The sequence below is a fragment of the Heteronotia binoei genome, chromosome 3 (assembly GCF_032191835.1).
Source record: "Heteronotia binoei isolate CCM8104 ecotype False Entrance Well chromosome 3, APGP_CSIRO_Hbin_v1, whole genome shotgun sequence".
Lineage (NCBI taxonomy): Eukaryota > Metazoa > Chordata > Lepidosauria > Squamata > Gekkonidae > Heteronotia > Heteronotia binoei.
Window position 1 is genome coordinate 54,978,116 of NC_083225.1, and position 27,818 is coordinate 55,005,933.

Sequence of the window (27,818 nt, forward strand, 5' to 3'; positions counted from 1 at the left end):
TTATCCAGCAACTCAAATCCCATCGCACTATTGACATACTATTGTCACATTAGGTTACCCATGTTATCACATCCTCAGGATATGTTTTAGAGTATAAATAATAACTAGTTTGGCACATGCCCTCTGTGATTTGCTTGTGTAATTCATATCAGGGCTTTGTTTGTGTAAGTGCTGGCTGTTTTCATATACATCCTTCTCCCAAACTTCAGGCTTAGCCACTCTCCAAGATTGGTAATGTATCACCCTCAACTCCATCCCCTCCTATCTATCTTTACTTCCTTTTATTCCAATATCTTGTGTGTATGCTCTCCCATCGTGTATATTTTAAATGCTATTAGTTTTCTATAATAAAGTTCATTATTTTGATATTGGCCTGGTTGTTGGCTCCAAAAAAGGGTTAAGAGGGAAAGATTTCTATAAACGTAGGTAGCAAATCTCATTTTTACCCCACCTCTCACTAAGCTCCGCCTTTTTGCTTATTTCCCTAATATAAGACCAAAAGGCAACATCTTGCAATAAGCTGTTGGGGTAACAGTCAATAAGATATTAGTGTTAAATGCGGAAAGATAAGATGTGTATTACTGATTAAGTATTTCTTTTAACGGCTGGTAACATCATTAGGGTTTGTAGAATCTTTCGGGATCAAGTGCCGTGTTCTACTGGAGAAAGTTTTCCTTCCAGATGTTTCGTTCTCAGCTGTGGAGAACATCCTCAGTGGCATTGCAGCCGGAGCAGGCGCTCAGACCTTCTTGGCTGCTGTGCATTGAGTGGGGCCAGGGCTGCTGGAGAGCTGCTATTTGTAGGCTGGAGGGGGTGTGATGAAAGGGCAATTGGTTTGTGGATGTGCCCATTGTTTGGTGGGGCTTCCTGGAAGGGTAGTGATAAGGAAACTGGCTGTTGAATGTGACCATTGTTCTGTGTTAATTGCTGGGAAGGTTGGAAGGGATTTGAAGATAAGGATCACATTCAGCAGCCAGTTTCCTTATCACTACCCTTCCAGGAAGTCCCACCAAACAATGGGCACATCCACAAACCAATTGCCCTTTCATCACACCCCCTCCAGCCTACAAATAGCAGCTCTCCAGCAGCCCTGGCCCCACTCAATGCACAGCAGCCAAGAAGGTCTGAGCGTCTGCTCCAGCTGCAATGCCACTGAGGATGTTCTTTCTCCAGTAGAACACGGCACTTGATCCCGAAAGATTCTACAAACCCTAATATTTCTTTTAACTTTGTACAGAACATCAACTTCCCAGCTCTAGCTCTGGAGACCATAGCTGCAGCTTTAACAGCTCCAAAGCATTGTGTAGAAGTGGTACCTCCTGCCACCTTTCTGCCAGCTAGTTTTCCCCTTTATAAAAACTGTCTAGTATTCTGTTTACTGTACCTCTTTATGTATTACCTAATTTATTTATTTATTTATTTATTTTATTCGATTTATATCCCGCCCTCCCCACCAAGGCGGGCTCAGGGCGGCTTACAACAGAAAAAACTAACAAAATCAATTTAAATACGTTAATAATTATACAATAAAATACATAAAAACCTAAAAATACATAAAACTCGCATCGATATACACTATGCTACGTTTCCTTAAATCAGTCTTTCAAATTTTTCAGTATTCAATAATCTGATGTTTGAGATTTAATATTCGGCATTCCGATCACAATTAATTATATGCCAACCGGAAGAGGGTTGTTTTACAGGCCCTGCGGAACTGTTCAAGGTTCCGCAGGGCCCTCACCTCCTCCGGGAGCTGATTCCACCAACAGGGAGCTGCAATTGAGAAGGCCCTGTCCCTGGTCGCTTTCAGACGGGCCTCCTTTGGCCCAGGGATTGTAAGGAGGTTCTGAGACCCCGACCTCAGCACTCTCTGGGGAACCTAAAACATTTACCTCAAAACAGCATTCCCCACCCCCCCCGCCATCACAGTACTACATACCTCACTTCACAAAGTACTTGTCACCTGCTGGGAACAAGGCAAATTACCACAGGACTTTCGCGATGCAATCATCATCACCCTATACAAGAACAAAGGGGAAAAGTCAGACTGCTCCAACTACCGGGGGATAACCCTGCTCTCCATCGCAGGCAAAATCCTTGCCAGAATACTCCTGAACAGACTGGTGCCCACCATTGCAGAAGAACTCCTCCCAGAGAGCCAGTGCGGCTTCAGAGCTAACAGGAGCACCACCGACATGGTATTTGTTCTCAGGCAGCTCCAAGAGAAATGCAGGGAACAGAAGAAGGGTCTGTATGTGACTTTTGTCGACCTTACCAAAGCTTTCGATACCGTTAGCAGGAAAGGCCTGTGGCAAATCTTGGAACGTTTAGGATGTCCCCCAAGGTTCCTCAGCATGATCATCCAGCTACACGAAGACCAGCGAGGTCAAGTCAGACACTGCAACGACCTCTCGGAGCCCTTCCCAATAGGCACAGGTGTAAAGCAAGGCTGCGTTCTCGCGCCAACTCTCTTTACGATCTTCTTTAGCATGATGCTTCAAAGAGCCGCAGTAGATCTAGATGAGGACGATGGTGTCTCCATCCGCTATCGCACCGATGGCAGCCTGTTCAACCTGAGGCGACTAAAGGCACACTCCAAGACAATGGAAAAACTCATCCGAGAGCTACTGTTTGCTGATGATGCTGCACTCGTCTCTCACTCGGTATCAGCTCTGCAGCATATGACGTCCTGCTTTGCAGAGGCTGCCAAGCTATTCGGCCTAGAAGTTAGTCTGAAGAAGACAGAAGTTCTCCACCAGCCTGCACCCCAGGAAGATTATCACCCTCCCTGCATCACTGTGGGTGAATCAGTTCTGAAGACAGTCCAGCAGTTCAGCTACCTGGGGTGCATCATCTCCTCAGATGCCAAGATCGACAAGGAGATTGACAACAGGCTGGCAAAGGCAAACCGTGCATTTGGCCGACTGCACAAAAGAGTGTGGAGCAACAAGCATCTGAAAAAAGGCACAAAGATCAATGTTTACAAAGCGGTTGTGATGACAACCCTCATCTATGGCTCCGAATCGTGGGTTTTATACCGTCATCACCTGCGACTCCTTGAGCGCTTTCATCAGCGCTGCCTTCGCACCATCCTCAACATCCACTGGAGTGACTTTGTGACCAACACTGAAGTCCTCAAGCGGGCAGAGGTTACCAGCATCGAGGCACTGCTGTTGAAGACGCAGCTGCGCTGGGCAGGGCATATTTCTAGGATGGAAAACCACCGCCTTCCCAAGATTGCCCTGTATGGCGAACTCTCCACCGGCCATCGAAATAGAGGGGCACCAAAGAAGAGGTACAAGGACTCCTTGAAGAAATCCCTTAGCACCTGTCACATCAACCATCACCAGTGGTCTGACCTAGCCTCAGATCGCAAAGCATGGAGGCACACCATCCACCAGGCTGTCTCTTCCTTTGAGAACACACGCATAGCTGATCTTGAGGACAAAAGGAGATTGAGGAAGAATCGCACTGCTACAGGACCAACCCTAAATCAGACTTTTCCCTGCAGCCGCTGTGGCCGGACCTGCCTGTCCCACATTGGTCTTGTCAGCCACCAGCGAGCCTGCAGCAAACGTGGACTATTGCACCCTTCTTAAATCTTCGTTCGCGAAGCCAAGCCGAGAGAAATAGCCACTGATGGACCTCTGCTCCATATTTTTATCCAATCCCCTCTTAAAGCGACTATGCTTGTAGCCACCATCACCTCCTGTGGCAGTGAATTCCACATGTTAATCACCCTTTGGGTGAAGTACTTCCTTTTATCCACTTTAACCTGACTGCTCAGCAATTTCATTGAAGGCCCACAAGTTCTTGTGTTGTGAGAAAGGGAGAAAAGGACTTCTTTCTCTACCATCCCATGCATAATCTTGTAAACCTCTATCATGTCACCCCGCAGTTGACGTTTCTCCAAGCTAAAGAGCCCCAAGCGTTTTAGCCTTTCTTCATGGCGAAAGCGTTCCAACCCTTTAATCATTCTAGTTGCCCTTTTCTGCACTTTTTCCAATGCTATAATATCCTTTTTGAGGTGTGGTGACCAGAATTGTACACAGTATTCCAAATGAGACCACACCATTGATTTATACAGGGGCATTATGATTCTGGCTGATTTGTTTTCAATTCCCTTCCTAATAATTCCCAGCATGGCGTTGGCCTTTTTTTATTGCAATCACACACTATCTTGACATTTCCAGTGAGTTATCTACCACGACCCCAAGATCTCTCTCTTGGTCAGTCTCTGCCAGTTCACAACCCATCAACTTGTATTTGTAGCTGGGATTCTTGCATTATTTTGCGCTTGGCCACATTGAACCTCATCTGCCACATTGACGCCCACTCACCCAGCCTCAACAGATCCCTTTGGAGTGACTCACAATCCTCTCTGGTTCTCACCATCCTGAACAATTTAGTGTCATCTGCAAACTTGGCCACTTCACTGCTTACTCCCAACTCCAGATCATTAATGAACAAGTTAAAGAGCATGGGACCCAGTAATGAGCCCTGCGGCACCCCACTGCTTACCATCCTCCACTGTGAAGACTGCCCATTTATACTCACTCTCTGCTTCCTATTAATTAGTCAGTTTTTGATCCACAAGAGGACCTGTCCTTTTACTCCATGACTCTCGAGCTTACTAAAGAGACTTTGATGAGGAACTTTATCAAAAGCTTTCTGGAAGTCAAGGTAAACAACATCTATTGGGTCCCCTTTGTCCACATGTTTGTTCACCCCCTCAAAGAACTGTAACAGGTTCGTGAGGCAAGATCTTCCCTTACAGAACCCATGCTGAGTATTCCTCAATAACTTGTGTTCATCAATGTGCCTACTCATTCTGTCCTTGATAATGCTTTCTACCAACTTTCCCGGTATTGAAGTCAGACTGACTGGCCTGTAATTTCCCGGATCTCCTCTGGAACCCTTTTTAAAGATGGGGGTGACATTTGCTACCTTCCAGTCCTCAGGAACAGAGGCAGATTTCAATGAAAGATTACATATTTTTGTCAGGAGATCCACAAGTTCAACTTTGAGTTCTTTCAGAACTCTTGGATGTATGCCATCCGGACCTGGTGACATTAGTTTTTAATTCATCAATCAGTTGTAGGACCTCCTCTCTTGTCACCTCAATTTGACTCAGGTCTTTCAACACCCCTTCCAAAATTAGTGGTTCTGGAGCGGGCAAACACTTATCTCCCACAGTGAAGACTGAGGCAAAAAATGCATTCAGCTTCTCAGCCATTTCCCTATCCTCCTTCAGTAAACCTTTTACCCCTTGGCCATCCAAGGGCCCCACTGCCTCCCTGGCTGGTTTCCTGCTTCTAATATATTTGAAGAAATTTTTATTGTTGGTCTTTATGTTTTTTGCAATATGCTGCCCATAGTCCCTTTTTGCCTGCCTGATCACAGTCTTGCATTTGATTTGCCACAGCCTGTGGTCCCTTTTATTAATCTCACTTGGACAAGCTTTCCACCGCTTAAAAGAGTCCTTCTTACCTTTTGCAGCTTTCATTACTTTGTTTGTTAACCATGCAGGCCTTTTCTTATACCTGTTTGTGCTTTCCTAACGTGGTATATATTTTATCTGAGCTTCTAGGATTGTAGTTTTAAATGGCCTCCAAGCTTCCCCAAGGGTTTTGACTGTATTTACCTTTCCTTTCAGTTTCCTCTTCACATGCCTCCTCATCTCAGTGAATTTACCCCTTTTAAAGTTAAACGTGGTTGTGCTGGTCTTTTGGGGCAACTCCCTATTTATACAAATGGTGAAATCAATAGTGTTATGGTCACTGCTCCCAAGCGGTGCGATCACTTTTACATCTCTCACCAAATCCTGGGCATTACTTAGGACCAAATCCAGAATCGCCCCACCCCTGGTAGGTTCTGTGACCATCTGCTCCATAGCACAGATTGAGAGCATCTAGAAACTCAGTCTCTTTCTCTCGACCTGAACACATATTGACCCAATTAATCTGCAGGTAGTTAAAATCCCCTATTACGACACAGTTTTTACGTTTAGCTGCTATCTTTAATCCTTCAACATTCAGTCTGCTCTTATTGGTTGCTATTGGAGAGAGGCAGAATCTAGACTGTCACAGTTTGGTGTAGTGGTTAAGTGTGTGGACTCTTATCTGAGAGAACCAGGTTTGATTCCCCACTCCACTTGCAGCTGCTGGAATGGCTTTGGGTTAGCCATTGCTATTGCAGGAGTTATCCTTGAAAGGGCAGCTGCTGTGAGAGCCCTCTGAGCCCCACCTCACAGGGTGTCTGTTGTGGAAGGGGGGAAGGTAAAGGAAAGTGTAAGCCACTCTGAGTCTCTGATTCAGAGAAAAAAGTGGGGTATAAATCTGCAGTCTTCTTCAGTAGGCAATGCTTCTGAACTTAATTCCTAAAGAAGTACTAATAATTAATTGACAGTAAAACATGCAAACACTTTGCCTCTTCCCTACTTCATCAGGGATATTGGAGAGCCGAAAGAACTGCAAAGAAGGGCCACTTTTGCAGCTTTACCTAAAATTGTGCTTTTCTTTGCTTTTATTTTCCCAATATTTTAAAATATTTGCTTATTAGTCTACTTTCTGTAAATTTAAGTCAAATGTAAAATTAGAACACAGTATTACATTTAGTTCCTTCGTTTGGTAAGATTTAAAAACAGCAACAAAACATTTACAGGTAGTTACATAAAAATTTGTCCCCCTTTTGAAAGATGGAAAGTTTCCCAGTCAAGAACAGTTACGGTAAGTGCAACACTATTTTCTGGCTAAAGCCCAGAATTGTGTAAGTTTCTAAATCTGCCACCCATCACATCAATAAGCCAGTATCAGGCAACCAGAAAGGAACTTCATATAAAAAGGCTTGACTGGGTCCCTTTTTCTGCAGTCAGAGTGCAGACGGGGACCAGAAACCTAAGGCAATCATGGCAGGTGTTTCTTTGACCCTTGTGCTTCTTTTCTGTCTTCTTTGTAGAACTGAAGAAAATAGTGAAGGTATGTTTTGCTTTAACCTTTCATATTTTAATTAGCAAGATTTCTTTCTTGACTTCCCAAAATGAAAGCATATTATATTCCCTTAAAAAGAAGCAGCTTAGCTATATGATAGGGATTGGTTTTTCATGGTGTATAACTCATTGTGGAAATTAACGTCCCAATATTTTTACTTCCAGGAAACCACCTTGAAAAGTGTATTTCTCAACTATTTCTTAACCTTTTGTGTGAAGGGAAGGGGCCATGGTTCAGTGGCAGAGCATCTGCTTGGTATACGAAAGGTCCCAGCATCAATTCCCAGCATCTCCAGTTCAAAGATTAACAGTAGGTGATGTGAAAGACCTCTGCCTGAGACCCCGAAAAACTGCTACCAGCGTCGACAATACTGACCTCAGTGGACTAAAACTCTGATTCCATATAAGGCAACTTCATATGTCCATGTGTATATGTTCTGGTAAAGGAAGTATGCACACCAGACTTTTGTAAATTAGAACACTCAGCCATTACTCACAACTACAGCCAACCGCTGGTAAAGCAAAATTCCATTTTATGGATTATTTAATATATTATTTGACTTTACTAAAAAGTGGAGGCAGGGAGAGGGACTGTTATTGAGGAATAGCTTTCCAGATGCACATCTCATTGGCAGGTGTAAGAGCTGGACACGGTCAGAGGCATGAGCCAGAGGACTTGTGGCCTGTCACTCCCAGCCTGTGTCTTCAAAGGAGCCAGCCTCTGAATCCAGGATCAGTCCTAGATCAGGATGTAATTTGTTGCTTTGTCTGGAACTGAGGTCACAAGGAAGCTACAACACCAGTCCCATGGCCACCACAAAGATGGGGCCACTTCCCCGCTGAGGGAAGTGGTGTGCAACAAGAGATTCCCTCTCACATCCACATAGAGAATCTGAACTAAATACTTTTAAAGTCTTTGCCTCTGCATAACTGTTTAGTGGCAGAGTTCTCCAGGATTTGCCTATTAAAGGGTGATTAATAGCCTATAATTCTGATAATACAGAACAGTAAGGAGGTGAGCTTGGTTTTTTAAAATGTAACCCACAAACCAGGCAGAATACCTGTTTATTATTTTTATTGAGCAAGACAGAGAAAAATGCAGGCATGAAAAAGTTAACCCTACAATTACTGTGAAGATAAATGCTACAACTATCAAAGAGCATAGTGTTATTTATTCAAACAACAGCAAGTAATAGTTTTAAAAGCAAATCAGATTTCAGTATTTTGTCTCACTGTTTTTAGGGATTATTAAAAGCCCAAGTTACTTCTGAAGAAATCTCACCTAGTCTTCTTTGGAGACTTCCATACAGAGAAATCTGGTTTATTAGTCACAGGAACACATATTTATCGATCAATATCAACATTTTCTTTCTCTAAATCTGTTCTGTCATAATCATGTGATTATTATTTAGATAACTGGTTGCTTCATACTTCATTACTAAATATGAGATAATCAACAAAAGTGCAAATAAGCCAATCAGCATATGCATATGAGTTAAATTTGATATAGCAAGATACGGTGGCCAAGCTCAACTCTTACCCTCTGTTAAAAATAATTAATCTAACTTTTTTTTAAACTGTTTCAACTAACTGTCCAAGGTAAAAATAACTTGAAACAGAGTTAATTAACAGTTAAAAAGTGCTTGAACTCTCGGTTAGCATGCAAAGTCAACAAGAAAGGATTAGTGATATCAAAGCTAATGTTACAGTTGGTCATTGAAGCTGCAAACCCAGACTTCCACAAGGCTGCAGAAGCAGGTGGAAAGCTGGCAAAACCATGGCTTCGAGCTCCTAGCCGGCCAGAAACCAAAGCCACACCTCTGCTGCTCAAGGACAGTTTGATGGGGACAGGCCATGGAAGAGGCCAAAGCAAAGCTGGCCTGAACAGGACACAGACCATTTCCAAGCCTTTCCAGAGATGGAGGCAACACCTGGAATTGGTTGAATCCAGGGCTTTTTTTGTAGCAGGAACTCCTTTGCATATTAGACCACACACCCTTGATGAAGCCAATCCTCCAAGAGCTTACAGGGCTCTTCTTACAAGACCTATTGTAAGCTCCAGGATGACTGGCTACATCAGGGGTGCGTGGCCCAATATGCAAAGGAGTTCCTGCTACAAAAAGCCCTGGTTGGATCCCCATGAACCAGAGGAGGAGGAGAAAGTGGCAGGGACTGTGAGGTGCTGTTTAAGATCCTCCAGCTCAGTACCAAGGAGGATATGGTTTGGGCACTCTGTCCATGAAGCACAGAGATGCATAGAGTCCCTTTTGATGAAAAATGCAGGATATATATAACCAAAATAATTGCACTTATCCCTGGCAGGTTCCTCTTACGGTGACATAATGAACGTTGAAACTACAGGGGCTTCTAGTCGAACTGCAAAAGCAGAACGCCTGGGTTATGTTGGTAAGTTGTCTGTAGCTGGTTTATGGCCTCACATTTGTCTGTAGAGTTGAGGATGAACCCAATCAAGGACATATGACACTACATTAAGTGAAGTGGAACTTCTCTTACTGCCCAAAGCAGCCTTCTGTGTCCCTAAAAAGTCAGTGGATCCCTGGTAAGAGCACAAAGTGGGCCTGCTGTGTGTGTAGAAATTGCTAGAAATGCCATCGTTCTGCAGGCAGAACTGTATTCTGCAAACCAAACAGGAGATCAGCACTGGGTCTAGAAGGGAAAAAAGGCAGAATTACAATGGGGAAAATACTAGCATGTAATGCACATTGTGAAGAAATACTGGTGAAAAGAGTAACCCAACAATTTTTGCATCATTCATTGTACATCAAAAACAACTTAAGAGCTACTCTTTATGTTACAGCTATCCAGGGAACTATTTGGTTGATGTGGATGCCAAACTGTGGTCTACTAATAACCAGTACCTTCCTCCTGACTGACTACAATGTTGGGGTTAAAAACAACAGCCCACTGTCGGTTTCACATTTCTTGTTGGCAGGAAACAAAGAGTTCCTTACGAGAGGCAGAATCAGCTAGTTGAGAGCTACTCTGTGTAGTGCACCCCAAAGTCCATTTTATTCCCAGTGGTCTTTAACTTGGATGTAAAACCTTTGGCTGAGATCATAAGGAGCTTTGGAGTTGGATGTCACCAATATGCAGAGGACATTGAGCTTTAGATCTCATCGAAGCCTCTAGAGGCTTCTGTAAAAATCCTGGGCCACTGTTTTGAGGCTATGGTCAAGTGGTTGAGGAAAAAGAAACTGAAGGTTATCCAGAAATGATACTGATTGGGAAGATGGATGGTTTGACTTTATCTATTGTCTAGCCGGTGATGGGGTCAAGCTTTCTTTGTTAGATCAAGGTTGGGGGTGCAACAGCTGTTAAAGGGGTCAGTGCTGTTGCTAGGAGCATCTTCAATTAAATCTAGGTATTTAGACTCTTCCAGACTAGCCACACTAATCTGTAACTTTCATATTGGATCACTGTAATGGAGTTGTGTGGGAACAGGATATCCTTAAAGGCAGATCAGACGTTTCAACTAGTACTGTAATGTACTCAGTGACAAGACGTGTTGAAGGCAACATACTTTATTAGCGGGTACATCACAAGAGGGAGAATGGCGGGCCGGGTCCCTATTATATACATGCCCCGGAACAACCCTCCGTGAGGCCAGGTCCAATCCTGGTCAGTTAAACTTCCCGCCACAGATCTTGATTGGCGGTGCGTATTAGCGAGCTACATCCGGTGACCAGTGGGGTTCCACTGGTCGCCTCTGTAGCGTGCGCTGTGCTGTACATAGGGATTAGTATGCAGGACGTAACAAGTACAGATTGCAGGAAGGAGACCTGAGTGTGGGGTCAGTTGTCTGGAATATGAAACTCCACCACTGCATCAATTGCAGCAGTGACTGATTTACCTCTGGGCCCAGTTCAAAGCACTAGTTATTACATTGAAAGCACTTCAAGGATAGAGCCCTGGTAGATCCCAGTTTAGTCCTACACACCAACTGTGTTCTTCAGGCAGCCTTCTGCTAACTGTTCCACCTTTTAGGATTATCTGTATGGCAGCAGACAATTCAGCAGGGGAGGTCCAGCTGCAGAAACAAACTTCCATGCTTACTCTCTTTATGTGCAATCTAAGTGGAAGTTCAAAAATTCTTGCTTGTTTTTTTCACCAGGAGTTTCTTCAGTGTTCACTCAAGTCCCACAGCATCATCTGTCTTCACTGGGATTAACTCCCAGACAATTCAGGCAAGCCAAATTCTCAACCACCACCACCTCCAGCATTTGACAGTAGCACTCTTCAGATGCTTGGGGAGAGCTGGAGGCTTGGCCTGCCTGAAATCCAAGCAACTATAGCCTCCGGCTCTCCCCAAGCATTTGAAGGGTGCTCCTGTCAAATGCTGTAGGTGGCGGGGGGAAAGGCTTTGGTGCACCTGAATTATAGCCACTGGGAATTCAGGTGCGCCAAACCTCCAGCTCTCCCTAAGCATCTGACAGGTGCTCCTGTCGCATGCTAGAGGTGGGGGGGCAATGGTTTGGCACACCTGAATTCCCAGTGGGCAGCTATAGTCTCTAGAGAGCCGGAGGTTTGGCAATACTGGGTATCTAAAGCCTGACAGCCTGAAAACCTCTCTTTATGTGCAATCTAAGTGGAAGTTCAAAATTCTAGCTTGTTTTTTTCACCAGGAGTCCAAGCTTCAGAAACTATTGCAGCAAGAGATCTACCTAGGATGGAGTCGTACAGATCAGAGATTGAGCGTGCCAGTGAAAGTACAGGCATGGATGGAGCTGTGATTGCAGGTATAATCTCTCGAGAATCTCATGCTGGAAGTGTCCTGAGGAATGGCTGGGGTGACCGTGGAAACGGATTTGGCTTGATGCAGGTAAAGTCTACATATTTTATATGAATGCACAGACCATAAGGCCCACTACTCATCCACTCCAAATAATGATACTATACTCTTGCGTTTTAAGGGGCAAATTATTCCAACAAAATCAAAGCTTAATGCAGATCCACATACTCACAGTCCTTGCTTATTACATTATAACTACAGAATAGAGAGTTGGCAGGTACCCCCATGGTCATCTAGTCCAACCCTCTGAACATTGCAGGCAATATGCAAGTACTTTCCACACACACATCCCCAGTGACCCCTGCTCCATGCCCCAAAGATGACAAAAATCTCCAGAATCCTTTGCCAAAGTGGCCTGGAGAACAATTGCTGACTGACCCCAAAGTGGCAATCAGCATTTTCCTGGGCATGTAGAAAGGGTCACAAGAACTAAGTACTGATGCATCCCTTCCTGCACTCCTTCTCATGATCTGCCTGATTCACAAAATCAGCATTGCTGTCAGATGGCCATCCAACCTCTGTTTAAAAACCTCCCAGCAGGGACTTATTTTTCTTCTTATCATTGTATAAAGGGGATGTACATTGATAGAATGGGATAAAATAATAACCTTTGCAGAATTAGTGAAATTATTTAATGTTTCTTTTAGGTTGATAGAAGATTCCATGTCCCAGAAGGCTCATGGAATAGTGAGGCACTTATTACTCAGGGTGCCACCATTCTGCGCGACAGTGTAGATGCTGTTGCAAGGAAGTTTCCAGAATGGACCAGCGAACAGCAGCTCAAAGGTATGAAACAATCTTCTCTAATTTTTATTGTGTAATTTGGGTCCTAGAAGGATCCTTGGGCCCTTGCTGACTTTCCCTTCCCACAGACAGCCTCTAGGCCACATGAAGGTCAGGACAGCTCCTCTTGTTGGGTGGAGGGTACATGTAGCTGCAGGAAGGAGAATAAGGAAAAGCTTCATTGCATGAGCAGAATTCTGTGGTTAGTTGGCTCCAATTCAGAGTACATACCACTGCCTTTGAAAATTGGCTTTCTGTGTTTAGATTGTATTGCTGAGCTAATTTCCATTTTTGGGAGGTAGAAGCATTCAGATAATTGAGTAATCAAGGAATTCAGATTACTATTAATAAACAGATAGAACATGTATATTAAAGAATGTTTCAATGCAACTTTTTCTTTTACTGTAATTTTAGGCGGAATTTCAGCCTACAATGCAGGAGTTGGTAATGTCCGAACCTATGACAGAATGGATAGCCGCACAACAGGGAGTGATTATGCCAATGATGTTGCTGCCAGAGCCCAGTATTACAAGAGACATGGATTCTAATAATGCTTTTACTCTCCTGTTTGACTACTTTAAAGTAATAATTTGCAACAAACTCCTTTAGTAAAACTTAATTTGTATATTATCTATAAAAACATAATTCTCATAATTTTTAGTGCCATTAGGAGCTAATGGCTTAAACAGATCAAGTTGTATTGCAGGAATCTTGGTTAAAATCTTGCCTCTGCCTCCAGCTCACTAGCTGATATTCTCAGTCTTTCTGTGCAACCCTGTGCAGAATTACACTAGTCTAAACCTATTGATTGCAGTGGGCTTAGTTTGGAGTAACTGCATAGGATTACACTATTAGTCACTTATCTGCCATATGTTGACAATACTGCCCATTTTACAGTGCTTTGTGTGGATTCTTACAACAAAACACAGGATATGCATTTGGGATTGTCTTATCCACCCTGATAGATAGGGCAGAAGGAACTTCCCTGAGCACAGCAAAGATGAACCAGAATGTCAAAACTCATAATGGTTTTTATGTCATTACTCTAGCAGATCACTTGGCACTTAAGTATGTATTGGGGGAAAATAAACACATATCTGTGTAACTTGTGTTTTGTGCTTGCAAGCTACCAATTGATCTACAAACTGAATACCCATATGCATCCTATGTAAAATAATACATAACCTCAAGAAAATAGAAACTCAATTTGCTGTGGTCTTGTCTACGGTCTGAAACCAAACAGATATGAAAAAAATTCACAAGTAGTTTGCCAAATCTGCCAGACTGATAGTGTTATGACCAGAAAAGAAGTTCCAGACAAGATCAGTGAAGCAAAGCAGTTTTATTTCACGTTTTGCAAAGCGTGGGAAGACCCCTGGGCCAAACTCACCCAAAAGATCTTCAAAGTCTGCAACGCAGGCAGCTCATTATTAAGCCTCCCTAGTTCCGCCTTCTTTGTCTTGTCAACCAATTGGCTGGCAAGCTCACAATCTGTAAGCCTATCCACGTACATTCTAACACGCGCGCTCCCCGTGTTTCCCCCCTCCCTGTCTTTAAGATATATTTTAGTGTTTTTCGATGGCTGTGAAACTTTGGCTCATTTTCCTCATTAAATTTCTATTCCTTTGTTCCTAAGCAAAGGATGTAGCTTTTATCTGTTGGCTGTTGGCAGCCCAAGCGATGTTCCCCACTGCATGCCTAAGTAACTACGCTCGCATCCTGTCACGTATCTTGTCATGTATGTATGCCCAGGTGGTTTATATATATTACAAAATAAAACATTTTCTTCAATCCTTTAACCCTATCAATAGCACAATTCAAGTAATATTGCCTCTATAAACCCAGGTTTCATTTCTGCTTATATGGCAGAGATCTGTGTCCTTTCATACATTTCCCCATTATTTTTAAAAGCTACCTATACTAATGTGTCTCGACATCACATGGTAACGAAACTCTAATGTGAGTTTACAAAATTATGCAAAGTACTTCCTTCTGTCTGCTCTAAATGCCATTCTGGATGAGCCTGAGATCTAATCTTGGGGAAGAATCTGTTTATATGACAGAAGAATTCTATAACTTCTACTTTGTCCTTATACAGCTGTTTTTCCTCTGTCCTGACAGAGTTTTGTACGCGTAGGAAGGTGCCCCTGTATGAGTAGGTAGTAGAGTGTGGTAAAGAAAACAAAACTCCAAGACAGCCGAGTAAACAGTTGTATTGGGTTAACACGTAAGAAGCAGTCTCAGGCAAGCCAATGGGTCATAGTCAAAGTCCAATATACAGTACCAATTCTATGTCCAAGTAGAGAAGTCAAAAATCCAGTCCATACATCAAATCAGTAGCCGTGCAATCCTCCAGAGCTTCAGTATGCAAGCAAGATGTTACTCCTTCACTCACAACGTCCTTCTGCTCCTTCTATCATCAACCATCAACCACACCCACACAGGGCAAGGCTTTTCACTAATATAGTACAGCCCACCAATCGTAACAGTGATTGTTTCATTAGCTGCACCTGACATTCTCATGACTCCTGTATAGCTTAGTTACATAACAAAATGATTCAGCAGTTTTTAGTTGTCTTAAAGCAACTGAACACTGACACGTCCTACAGATGACTAATTAAAAAAAAAAACTCCAATCCTTCATTATACTTTCCATGCCCTTTAGAGCATCTTAAACTATGGCACTTGCTTTCCTTTTTTAAAACCTTAAAATAAAACATGCTTAAAACATTACGACTTGGTGGTGTTAAAGGTGCTTTCTTTGTTTCTCGCCTGTACAATCCAGAGAACTGGGTAAGTTTGCCAATCCCCAGGTCCCAGAGGGATTTAAAAAATCTTTGTGTTTGTCTGTGTCCTTTGTAAAGTTTATATCTCTGCTACTTGGCATTACTTTTTATGACACACATGCCCCGGCCTAACAAGATCTCATTTATGTCAGATCTGGCCCTCATAACAAATGAGTTTGACACCCCTATAGATAAAAGTACATGGCTGGCATGCTTTTATACTGCTTATAGATTGAGCTACTGGTTTTAGGCTGCATTTTATGGTATTTGTTTTGTTTCTATCATTGTAAATGTCATTTTTCTAAGGTAATCAGTATACTTATTTTTTTTATAGGAAAAGCTGCTGAACAACACGAGTTGCTGAAGTTCCAAGTTCTATCAGACTAACATAGGGAAAGCAAAGGTTCTAGTTTTCAACTAGGGTTGCCAAGTCCAATTCAAGAAATATCTGGGGACTTTGGGGGTGGAGCCAAGAGACTTTGGGGTGGAGCCAGGAGACATTAGGGGTGGAGCCAAGATCAAGGCTGTGACAAGCATAATTGAACTCTAAAGGGAGTTCTGGCCATCACATTTAAAGGGACAGCACACCTTTTCAATTCCTTCCTTCCATAGGATATAATGAAGGATAGGGGCACCTTCTTTTGGGGCTCATAGAATTGGACTCCCTGGTCCAATCATTTTGAAACCTGGGGGGTATTTTGGGGAGAGGCACTAGATGCTATACTGAAAATATGGTGTCTCTACCCCAAAAAACAACCCCCCAGAGCCCCAGATACCAGCAGATCAATTCTTCATGATTTTCTATGGGAATAAATCTCCATAGGGAATAATAGAGTTCCCAGCAGACATTTCCCTCCCCTCCCGCCACTTTCTGATGACCCTGAAGCAGGGGGAGGGTCTCCAAACCGGGGGATCTCCTGCCCCCACCTGGGGATTGGCAACCCTAGGGTGGAGCCAGAAGACATTGGGGGCAGAGCCAGGAGCAAGTGTGTGACAAGCATAATTGAACTTCAAGGAAGTTCTGGACATCACATTTAAAGGGACCACACATCTCTTAAATCCCTTCCCTCCATAGGAAATAATGAAGGATAGGGGAACCTTCTTTTGGGGCTCATAGAATTGGAACCCCTGGTCCAATCTTTTTGAAACTTGGGGGGTATCTTGGGGAGAGGTACTGGATGCTATGCTGCAAATCTGGTGCCTCAACCTCAAAAAACACCCCCCCCCCGAACCATAGATACCCGCAGATCAATTCTCCATTATTTCCTATGAGAATAAGTCTCCATAGGGAATAATAGAGTTCCCTCCCCTTCCTCCGTTTTCTCTCTCTTTCACTCACACACACGCTTAACTGTCTCTGGTGCAAGTCGGCAGCTGTGTTGGTCTGAAGCAGTAGAACAAAGCAGGAGTCTCTGGTGCCTCCACAACCAGGTCTGTAAAGTACAGGGGCTACACTGCTCTTTTACACACACACTCGTCTGAAATGAAAGCAAAACAAACAGAGGGGCTGCACTCTCACGAAGTCTGCTGTTGCTAACCCTTCCCCATGAAGTACTTCCTGCTCCAATTTAAAGGCACACACACATTTTAAAACTGGACCTGTTTGCAGGTCCTACCCAAGATCTAGAGGTACAGGATGACTATGGGGGAGGAGCTTCCCCTGCCGGCCAGCTGGCTGGGGGCGAGGGGAAGCCTGTAAAACTGGGGAATCCCTCGCTGGGACCTGGGGATTGGAAAGCCTACTTTTAACAGAGAATGTGGCATACACATTTATCTCCCCACAACCATACACACACACCAAAGTTCACTTGCTCTTAAGTCCCCACATCATTAAGTCCCAACACATGCTGCCTTGCCCACAGTGAGGGCAAAATTGGACATGATAGCAAGAAATCCATTCATGAAATATTGATATCACCCTCCAGGTGGGGCCTGGAGATCAGTTCCTCTGGAGAAAATGGATGCTTCGGAGGATGGATTTTACGGCAATGTTCTCTGAGGTCCCTGTCCTCTCCAGGCTCCACCTCCAAATCTCCAAGAATTTCCCAACCTAGATCTGGCAACCCTATGAAAGTAGCAGCAGAGGCTGGGTTGGAGCTGTAGCATATGAGAGCAGGACTTAACCATTTCTTACGGTTCTTTCTCCGAAGACTCCGCCATACTGCAAGTTTTATTCCATGAGCAAATAAATAGCCGTCTGTGATGGGTAATTTGCATCAGAAAAATAGCAGCAGAGGAGAGTTATCCCCCAGCATTCTTCACACGTTATCCCAAAAGGGATTGTACACTAACATCTAATCCTTGAAGATAGATCCAGGTGGCCAGCCATGTTGGCCTGAAGCAGTAGAGCAAAGTTTGAATCCTGTGGCACCTTTAAGACCAACAAAGTTCTATTCAAAGTCTGAGCTTTTGTGTGCATGTCCATACATGTAGGTATGGACTGGTAACTCCCATTTCAATGTATCTGAGAAAGTGTTCACGCACACAAAAGCTCAAACCTTGAATAAAACGTTGTTGGTCTTAAAGGTGCCACTGGACTTAAACTTGTTCTATCTGTAATCCCCATATAACAACAAAAAAAGTTTGAAGTTCATAGTTAGCATTCATTTATGGTTGACTTTCATATAGCCTACATAAAATCATTCATAAGTCTTTTCTCCCCACAAGTTCATTTATTCTAGAAAGGCATTCATTGTAGGTAGGTGATGCTTCTGAACTGAACAATCACAGTTCTCCATCAGGCACTAAGAATTAATCAACAGTAAAACGGGCAAATGCTTTGCCTCTGCTTCATCAATGATATTGAAGAGCCTGAAGGATTGTGACGAAAGGTCCACTTTTGCATCTTCTCCTAAAACTGAGCTTTGCTTTGCTTTTGTTAATACTCTCCAATATTTGCTTCATTAGTCTACTTGCTGTAGATTTGAGTCAAGTGTAAAATCAGAACACAGTATTTTACATTTAGTTCCCTTCTGGTAATATTAAAAAAAAAAATCACAATTCTCTAGGCAGAAGTTCAGCCTAGTGAAAAATTTTCCAGACAATAAAGGAAAGAACTGAAACTGCAATTCTGGCTACAGCACTGCACAGCTTTCTAAATTCCCCACCCAACACATCAGCAAGCCAATAGCAGACAACCAGAAACGAAGCTAATTTTAAAAGTGAAACTAAAAATCAGTTTGTCCTCTTCTTTCATTCTTCCAGCACTGAAGGAGACTAGAAACAACAAGGAACCATGCGAGGTATTTATTTGGCTCTTGTATTTCCTGTCTTGTCTATTCAGAACTGAAGGAATATGTACAGGTATGCTGCACATTAATCTTTCATAACTTAATTACAAGAGTTCTTTCTCATCTCCCCAAGATGCAAGCATATTACATTCCCCTTAAAAGTAAGAAGCAGCTTAAAAATACGCTAGGGATCACTTTCTCTTATGGTGCACATCACAGTGTGTGAATTATAGTTGTCAACTTGTCCCAATATTTTACTTCAAATTAAGACACTATCTTGAAAAGTATACTTCTCAGCTGTTGCTTGACTTTCTATGTGCTGGTAAAGGAAGTGTGAACACCAGCCTTATATAGATTACAACATTGTTCATAAAAGAATGGTCAAACACTGGTAAAGCAAAATTCCATTCTGTGGAAATATTTAGCGTATTATTATCTGACTTTTCTAATAACTGGAGGCAGGGAGAGAAACTGTTGTTGAGGAATATCTTGCCAGCTGCACATTTCTTCTGTGGTGCTTTGTCTGCTTCCTGCCTTCAGGTGTAAGGGCTTGGCTTAGCCAGAGGCATGAGTCAAATGACTCTTGGATTGTCCCTCCCAGCTTGTTACTTCAAATGACTCAGCCTCTGAATCTGGGACCAGTCAAAGATCAGGATGTAGTCTGTTACTTTTTCTGGAGATGGATGAGGGTTTTGACACTAGTTCTGCAGCCACCATAAAAATGGAGCAGGAGGGTGGGTACACAAGCTGAGAATGGGATGTGGGACCTGCCTATGGATACAGAGGTGAGGGTTATGGTCACTGAAGGTGCAAGGTCATACTTCCAGAGGGCTGCAGAAGTGGGTGGCAATATCATGGCTTCAAGACCAGAAACCAAAGCCCAATGGCACTCTGATGGGGTCAGGCCATGGAAGCAGTGAAAGAAAATTTGGCCACAAGCCAGGGGACAAAGACCATTCCTTAGCTTTTCCCAAAGATGGGAGGCAAAACCTGACTTTTGTTGGCTCCCCACAAAACAGAGGAAAGGGGAGAGATTTGCAGGGACTGTGAACAGCTTTAATAGCTCAAAACCAAGGAAGACGTGGTTGGGGAACTGCCCTTTCCACAAAGCTAGCTGAGAGAAATATAGGAGAGCCCTTACAGGACAAGTTGGACCCAGCTGGAGTCAGCCCTCTTCACTCCCCATCAGCAGCCCCACAGTCGCGGAAGGTGAATTTGGTACATCCTCTGGTGGTCTCATCCCAATGGAGGCTTGTTAGCAACACCTTTGCTTGATGACCTACCAACCACAGGTGGAAGTTTCCCTCCATGCCACTAGTGCCACCCACTTCCTCATATGCTCATATGAGCCTGCTTCGGTGGGGAGGGCGGAATATAAATTAAAAATTATTATTTAATTGTTCTGTTTAATGTGTGTGGGTGTGTTTTTTTCTGTTGTAAGATGCATAGAGTTCTTTTGGTGAAAAAGCAAGTTAGATAAATAATTGTACTTATTCCTGACAGGTTATTATTATGGCAAAATAATGATGGTTGAAACTACTGGGGCTTCTCTAGGAGTTGCAAGAGCAGAAGGCCTGAGTTATGGTGGTAAGTTGTCTATAGTTGGTTTATGGCCTCACAGTTATCTGCAGAGTTGAGGGAAAATCATATCTAGCATACATGGTCCTGCACTAAATGAAAGGGGACTTACCACCTGCAGCAGCCTTCTGTGTTCCCAGAAAGTCAGTGGAACCCCAGTAACAGCACACTGTGGGTCAGGTCATTGGGTGGGAGGATACGTGTGCGTAGAGGAATTACTGAAAATGTCTCCATTCTGCAAACAGAACTGTTTTCTGCAAACAGAACAGGATATTGGGATATAAGCACATGTCTACTTCCACACTCGGTCTGAAAACACATTACAGTTGAGAAAAAACTAACAAGTAATACAAATTGAGGGAAAATATTGGCAAAAGAAGAAACCCAACCATTTTTACATAATTATCAAGAACAGGATAACTTCCTTTACAGAAACTTAAGAGCTTCTATGTATGTTATAGCTATCCAGGGAACCACTTGCTTATTTGGATGCCAGAGTGTAGTCTACTAATAACGAATACCACCTTGATTGAAATCAATGTTTAGATTAAAAATAACAGCTCTGTTGGTTTCATTATTGTTTTATTGTTGACAAGAAATATATTTCTTAAGAGAGGTAGAATCAGCTAGTTGGGAGCTACTGTGTGTAGTGATCCCATTTTATCCCCAGTGGTCTTTAACTTGCATGTAAAACCTTTGGCTGAGACCATCAGGAGCTTTGGAGTGGAATGTCACCAATACGTAGAGGACACCTAGCTGTGAAAGATCTGGGCCACCATCTATAGCCAAGCGGATGAGGAAAAACAAACCAAAGCTTAACCCAGACAAGATGGAAGTGATGCTTATTGGAAAGGCTGAGTGTTTAGCTATTATCAAGCCACTAGCCTTAGATGGTGTGAAGCTCTCTGTATTAGATTAAGGTTGGGATTGCCACAGTTGTTATCAATCAATCAAAGGGGTCAGTGCTGTTGCCAGGAACACCTTTGTTCAGTTAAGAAGATATTGCAGGGGTGGCCAATGGTAGCTCTCCAGGGTTTTTTTGCCTACAACTCCCATCAGCCCCAGCCATTGGCCATGCTGGGTGGGGCTGATGGGAGTAGTAGGCAAAAAATTCTGTAGAGCTACTGTTGGCCACCCCTGAGATATTGGATTTATATTCCGCCCTCCACTCCGAATCTCAGAGCTGCTCACAATCTCCTTTACCTTCCTCCCCCACAACAGACACCCTGTGAGGTGGGTGGGGCTGGAGAGGGTTCTCACAGCAGCTGCCCTTTCAAGGACAACCTCTGTCAAAGCTATGGCTGTCCCAAGGCCATTCCAGCAGGTGCAAGTGGAGGAGTGGGGAATCCAACCCAGTTTTCCCAGATTAGAGTCCACACACTTAACCACTACACCAAACTGGCTCTCTAAAGTCTAGGTTATAAGATGACCCTTTATTTAGGTTCTGTCAACCTAGCCATGCTGATCTACATAACCATAACCACTTCCACCTTAGATCCATTCCAGTCCGGCTTCCGCCCGGGCCATGGGACGGAGACAGTGCTGGTCGCTCTCATGGATGACCTCTGGCGGCATCTGGACCGAGGCGGCTCGGCGGTATTGCTGTTGTTAGACCTATCGGCGGCATTCGATATGGTCAACCATCAGCTGCTGACCAGCTGCCTCGCCGACGTAGGAATTCGGGGGCTAGCCTTACAGTGGCTTTCCCCCTTCCTTGAAGGTCGGTGACAAAGGGTAACAATTGGGGGAGAGGTGTCCCAGAGGCGCCTACTCAACTGTGGGGTGCCCCAGGGGGCAGTTCTCTCCCCGATGCTGTTTAACATCTTCATGCGCCCCCTTGCCCAGATTGCCTGAAGGTACGGGCTGGGTTGTCACCAGTATGCTGATGACACCCAGCTCTATCTATTGATGGGCGGCCGGACTGGAGACGTCCCTGAAAACCTGGACCGAGCGTTGCAAGCTGTGGCAGGGTGGATCAAGTCGAGTGGGCTGAAGTTGAATCCAGCGAAGACAGAGGTCCTTTGCATGGGCCGCAGCGGGCCAGGGGAGGAGATCTCCCTACCAGCCTTTGATGGTGCGTCGCTGATACCAGTGAGCAGGGTCAAAAGCTTGGGAGTGCTTCTGGAGCCTTCCTTGACAATGGAGGCACAGATAGCTGCCACTGCCAAAGCCGCCTTTTCCCATCTTAGGAGGGCGAAGCAGCTGGCCCCTTTCCTGGAACCTGGCGACCTAGCAATAGTGATCCATGCAACCGTCACTTCGAGGTTGGACTACTGTAATGCCCTCTACATGGGGCTGCCCCTGTACCGAACTCGGAAACTGCAGCTGGTGCAGAATGTGGCGGCTAGGCTGTTAGTGGGACTACCTCGGTGGGAGCACGTGCAGCCTAGGTTGCGGGAGCTGCACTGGCTGCCAATTGTGTTCCGAGTTCGTTACAAGGTGCTGGTTATTACCTTTAAAGCCCTATATGGCCGAGGACCTGTCTACCTTAGGGACCGCCTCTCTCCATATATCCCCCAGAGAGCACTGAGATCTAGCTCCCAAAATCTCTTAAAAATCCCTGGACCAAGGGAGGCCAAATTGAAAACAACCTGAGAGCAGGCCTTCTCAGTAACGGCTCTTCATTGGTGGAACCTATTACCAGCGGAGGTTCGAGCCCTGCGGGACTATAATCAGTTCCGCAGGGCCTGCAAAACTATCCTTTTTCAAATGGCCTACAAGATTGACTCCTGAAATGACATCTAAGCATCTGATATACATCTGATATGTCTTGCATTATAGCACCTTAATTGTAATGGTTTTAATTTATTAATTTATTTATTTAATGTATTTTACCGTATAATGTATTAACTGTAATCATGGCACTTTCCATGTCTGTGAACCGCCCTGAGCCTGCCTCGGCGGGGAGGGCGGGATATAAATAAAAATTATTATTATTATTGTATTGGACTACTGTAATGAAGTCTATATGGGAATGCCTTTGAAGGCAGCTCAGATGTTTTGGCTGGTACATATTGCAGCAGAGAGACTCATGTCTAGGATCAGTTGTCTGGAACATGGAACTCCACTGCTGCATCAATTGCAGTGGTGACTGAACTACTTCTGAGCCCAATTCAATGTATTAGTTATGGCCCTGAAAACACTTCAGAGGCAGGGGCCCTCATATCTCCCGCTATAGTTTTACCCACCAACTACATTCTTCAGACAGCCTTCTGCTAATGGTTCCTCCTTTTAGGATTATCTCTCTGGCAACAATCAATGCAACAAGAGAGGACCAGCTGCAGAAACAGACTTCCATGCATACAGCCACTGTCGATGTTTCTTCAGTGCTCTCTCAAGTCCCACAATATCTGTCTTGACTGGGATGTACTCCCTTGCTTTAGGAGAGCTAGTTCTTTATGAATATCTTAAGGTTGACTTGGGCTTGAAATGTCACTTAGTAAGCAATTTAACTGCATGTTTAAAATATTAGTTTCTTTTTGCACCAGGAGTCCAGGCTTCAGAAACTATTGCAGCCAAAGACCTAAAAAATATGGAGAAATACAAAACAACAATTAAGAGTGTCAGTGAAAGCACAGGAATGGATGAAGCTGTGATCGCAGGTATAATCTCTCGAGAATCTCATGCTGGAATCATCCTGGACAACGGTTGGGGTGACCACGGAAACGGATTTGGCTTGATGCAGGTAAAGTGTATATTTCATGTGAATGCACAGATTGTAAGGCCCACTACTCATCCACTCCAAGTAATGGTACTATACTCTTGAGTTTAAAGAGGCAAATTATCCCCATCAAGTCAGAACTGGGTATAAATGCACATGTTCACATTCCTTGCTTATTACCCTACTTCACTCTGCCCTCTTTGTAATCTCCTGATCTTCAATCTTTGTAATCTCTCATCAGAAACTTATATTTTTTTTATCACTTTATAAAGCGATGTACACTGATAGTTTGGTATAAAACAATGATCTTTGCAAAATTAGTGAAATGTGTTAATGTTTCTTCTAGGTTGATAAAAGATGGCACAAAATAGAAGGCACATGGGATAGTAAGGCACATATTACCCAAGGTGCCAACATTCTGTGTGACATGATAGATGGTGTTGCTAAGAAGTTTCCACAGTGGACCAAGGAACAGCAGCTCAAAGGTACGAAATTACAAGGTCTAAAGTAACTTGGGACATAAGGATCCTTGTCTCAAGCCCTTGCTTTTCCAGCGCCAGCCCCTAGACCACATCCCAGACTGTCAAGGAGGATCCTCTGGTTGGGTGGGAGGGTATGTGTGGCTGCAGCAGAAAGGAGGATATGGAAAAACTTCACTGTATGAGAAGTCTATATAGTTAGTTGGTTCCATTGTGTAATGCAAAACACTGTCTTTAAAATGAGCCTTCTGTGTTTAGATTGTAATGCTTTAGCTAATCTATATTTGTGGGAAGTAATTTGTTTGAATTATTAATAATAGTAATTTGAATTAACAGATTCAACAGGATATGTATATTAAAGAATGTTTGCAATACAACTTCTTTTACTGTTATTCTAGGTGGAATTTCAGCCTATAATGCAGGACTTTCTAATGTCCGCACCTATGATGGAATGGATATTGGCACAACAGGGAATGATTATGCCAATGATGTTGCTGCCAGAGCCCAGTTTTTCAAGAGACATGGATTCTAATAATGGTTTTAATCGCCTGTTTGGCTACTTTTAAGTAGTTATTTACAACAAACTCCTTTAGTAAAACTTAATTTTTATGTTATCTATAAAAACATAATTCTGTTTGCTTGAAGAGATTCATAATGTTTGGTAAGATTAATGACAGACCAAGTTGTGAAGCAGGAATCCTGGTGAAAATCTTGCCTCTACTTCCACTCACAAGCCAATAACCTTTCTGTGCACTCCTATTTCTAAGGATTGTTGCAGCAACATACACAACATGCATTCAAGTTTGTTTCATCCACTAGGCTAAATAGGACAGAAAGAGAGAGTATGGAAAGATGACCCAGACTGTCAAAACTTTGAATTGTTTTTTGTCACTAGGCAGATCACTTGGCATTCTTACTGTACTGGAGGAAAAACATATTGTCTGTTTAAAAGAATGTGCACGTTTGTGTTTGCAAACTACCATTTTTGTGCTTGCAATTAATCCACAAACTGAATATCCATTCTGAAGTAATTTGCCATATCTGACTGACTGACAGAACAATTCAAGTAATATTGCCTCTATAAACCCAGGTTTCTGAAGGAAAGGCCAACAGTTTGGCACACCAGCCTTGTCCTGAATTCATCTATAGACTTAGAAGGCAGTCTTAAGACTTTGTGTACTTTGCCCATGCTCTTGGAATGTTACCTTTCACCTCTTTCCTGGAATACACATTGTGTTAGAGCTAAAGGTAAACATCTGTCTCCCTGTTCTGCACGCTTGTAGTAAATGATTGTGTAAAGAAAAGCGTATAAAATAAACGACCACTGTCAGAAAGACAGAGACCGGTGCGTAGAACCTCAACCCTATGTTATGATTCCTTCAGGTTTCATTTCTGCTTATTCCTTCTATACATTTGTCCATTCCTTTCAAAAGCCACCTATTCTAATGTGTTTCAACATCACAGGGTAATGAATCTTTAACATCAGTTAACAAAATTATGCAAAGTACTTTCCTCTGTCTGCTTTAAATGTCATTTAACTAGACGAGCCAGAGATCTAACGCTGGAAAGAATTAGTTTATATGACAGAATTCTGTAACTACTACCCTGTCTATATACACCTGCTTTTCTCTGACTTAAGAGGACAACTAATTAAAAAAAGATACTCCAGTGCCTAACCCATGGCCCTTTTAGAGCATCTTAGACTATGATGCTTGTTTTCATTTAGTCTTTTTCAATAATGTTTTACTTTTCTGTATTGCTGATGATTTCAGCAGTTTCATAACACCACAGTTTCATTGCTGAGTCATTACAGATATTTTACAGCAGCAACACCATGGTTATGACTTTTACCCCCCGCCAAAAAAAAATTACAGATGGAAATTCATCTGCTATTTGAAAATCCTTTGATGAACTTCTTGCTGCGTTTGAAAATGGAGTGAATACCAACAATTGTCTTTAAAACAAACTCTTTACATGCACTGAAACAAAATACTCACAAACCACCAGCAGCTAACTGTTCATGAGAACTTGGGGGTTCTTCAAAAATCTATATGAATATGAATTGTTTAGCAAGAAGACAAGCATCTTCGAAAGGAAGTTTGTGAATTTATTTCAAATTTGATTTCCACCTTTCTTCTAATGGGCTTTAAGAAGGACAAAAGAGAATATCCAATTGGATGCAGACCAGTAAGAATACTTATATCTTGAAAGTACTAACGTATCATTTAATCTACTCTAATAAACCCTTAACCCTCCACCACACTCAAATTTTCCAAGGAGCCATCCAAAACCATAACTGAAAAACCCTACCAAGTAACACTGACTTGCATCTCTTTAGAGAGGTCTATAATGAAGGTCTTCCAGACTATTCCGTAACATAACCTGTCAAGCATTCTATTTCTAAGTACTGGTTCATCCATACTTTCCTTTCTTCCCTTCTGACACCCCCCCTCCATTCTCACTTCTCTCTGGAAATGCATAATAAATCTTGTTTTGCTTCAGGATGTGTAGGGTAACCTTGTATTAGCAATGTAAAGTGCCTCTCCCCCAGATTTTCGCAGCCATGCCTTATCAGCTAGCAGAGAATGTGTGAGAAATGGAGATGTTAACATTCCTTAGTTGCCACAGAGATATTAGTAACTAGCCTTTGAACCTTCAATGCAATTTGCATCTTTGGGTTATTCTTTTGAAGTTAACTGTAATCCTGTCTTTGAAGTAACTTTTAAGATACTAATTAACAGTGTGACCTGTATTACTTCCAAGGTATCAGTCCTTGGAGCAAGTCACTGAGTTTCAATAAAACAAGTCTTTGATTTAAAACAAAAAAACTTGATTATTTCTAAATATCGATGCTTGACATAACCTGCCAGGGTAAGAGGGAACACACAATAAATAACCAATCTAGGGAAATACAATGAATTCATGTAAGGAGAGTCAGTGAGTCAATTCATGAAGATCAGTCATGTCACAGTCTGCTGGTACTGAAGAGTATTGGATTGTGCTCACTTCACAGAGGACAGCAATAGGGCCCCACCTTGGCCAATGGCTGCATGAAGCAAGACCATGCCCTGAAAATGTTCTAGAATCTTCTACAATGCAAATAGATTCCTCTGCAACAAGACCCTGTAAAAAAGAGCCCCCTCAAAATAGAAAATTTAAGAACTTGTGCTTTAAGTAGTGTTCACAACAGCATAACTATAAACCAGAATTTATGCACAAGTCCAGACTGTGCAACATGCCACATGGAACAGATGGAAACTCACCTGCCAAATTAAAGTCCAAGCTTTAATTTGAAAATCCTTTGATGAACTTCTCTAATTTAATTCATTAGCTACCACTAGAAGGTACAGACAGAGATTCCTTAACTAATCTACTATATAGTGAAATTATCTTAAACAACATGCCACATGGAACACTTTTGTGTTCTAAGAACTGGATATAGTCATGTTTGACTAAACAGTTTGGAAAATGTCTTTGCAGGATATGAAGATCTACTTTCCAAA

At 42.9% G+C, this 27,818-nt stretch overlaps 2 protein-coding genes across 2 annotated transcripts; both read left to right on the forward strand.

Moving 5' to 3' along the window:
* The first annotated feature begins 6,802 nt into the window (after positions 1–6,802).
* Positions 6,803–13,686, forward strand: LOC132568232 (lysozyme g-like). Its single transcript, XM_060233838.1, has 5 exons — positions 6,803–6,977; positions 9,311–9,394; positions 11,632–11,828; positions 12,446–12,584; positions 12,996–13,686. Exons 1-5 carry the CDS (start codon positions 6,908–6,910, stop codon positions 13,127–13,129), a joined length of 624 nt encoding a protein of 207 aa, XP_060089821.1. The 5' UTR covers positions 6,803–6,907; the 3' UTR covers positions 13,130–13,686.
* A 4,777-nt stretch (positions 13,687–18,463) lies between these two features.
* Positions 18,464–27,143, forward strand: LOC132568233 (lysozyme g-like). Its single transcript, XM_060233839.1, has 5 exons — positions 18,464–18,609; positions 20,101–20,184; positions 23,664–23,860; positions 24,183–24,321; positions 24,714–27,143. Exons 1-5 carry the CDS (start codon positions 18,603–18,605, stop codon positions 24,845–24,847), a joined length of 561 nt encoding a protein of 186 aa, XP_060089822.1. The 5' UTR covers positions 18,464–18,602; the 3' UTR covers positions 24,848–27,143.
* The last annotated feature ends 675 nt before the right edge of the window (positions 27,144–27,818 follow it).

Excerpts from the sequence above, each read along its gene's own strand:
- LOC132568232 (XM_060233838.1), top strand. The coding sequence starts at position 6,908 with ATGGCAGGTGTTTCTTTGACCCTTGTGCTTCTTTTCTGTCTTCTTTGT. Across the intron at positions 9,395-11,631 it reads AGAACGCCTGGGTTATGTTG|GAGTCCAAGCTTCAGAAACT; the intron begins GTAAGTTGTCTG and ends TTTTTTCACCAG. Across the intron at positions 11,829-12,445 it reads ACGGATTTGGCTTGATGCAG|GTTGATAGAAGATTCCATGT; the intron begins GTAAAGTCTACA and ends TGTTTCTTTTAG.
- LOC132568233 (XM_060233839.1), top strand. Across the intron at positions 20,185-23,663 it reads AGAAGGCCTGAGTTATGGTG|GAGTCCAGGCTTCAGAAACT; the intron begins GTAAGTTGTCTA and ends TTTTTGCACCAG. Across the intron at positions 23,861-24,182 it reads ACGGATTTGGCTTGATGCAG|GTTGATAAAAGATGGCACAA; the intron begins GTAAAGTGTATA and ends TGTTTCTTCTAG.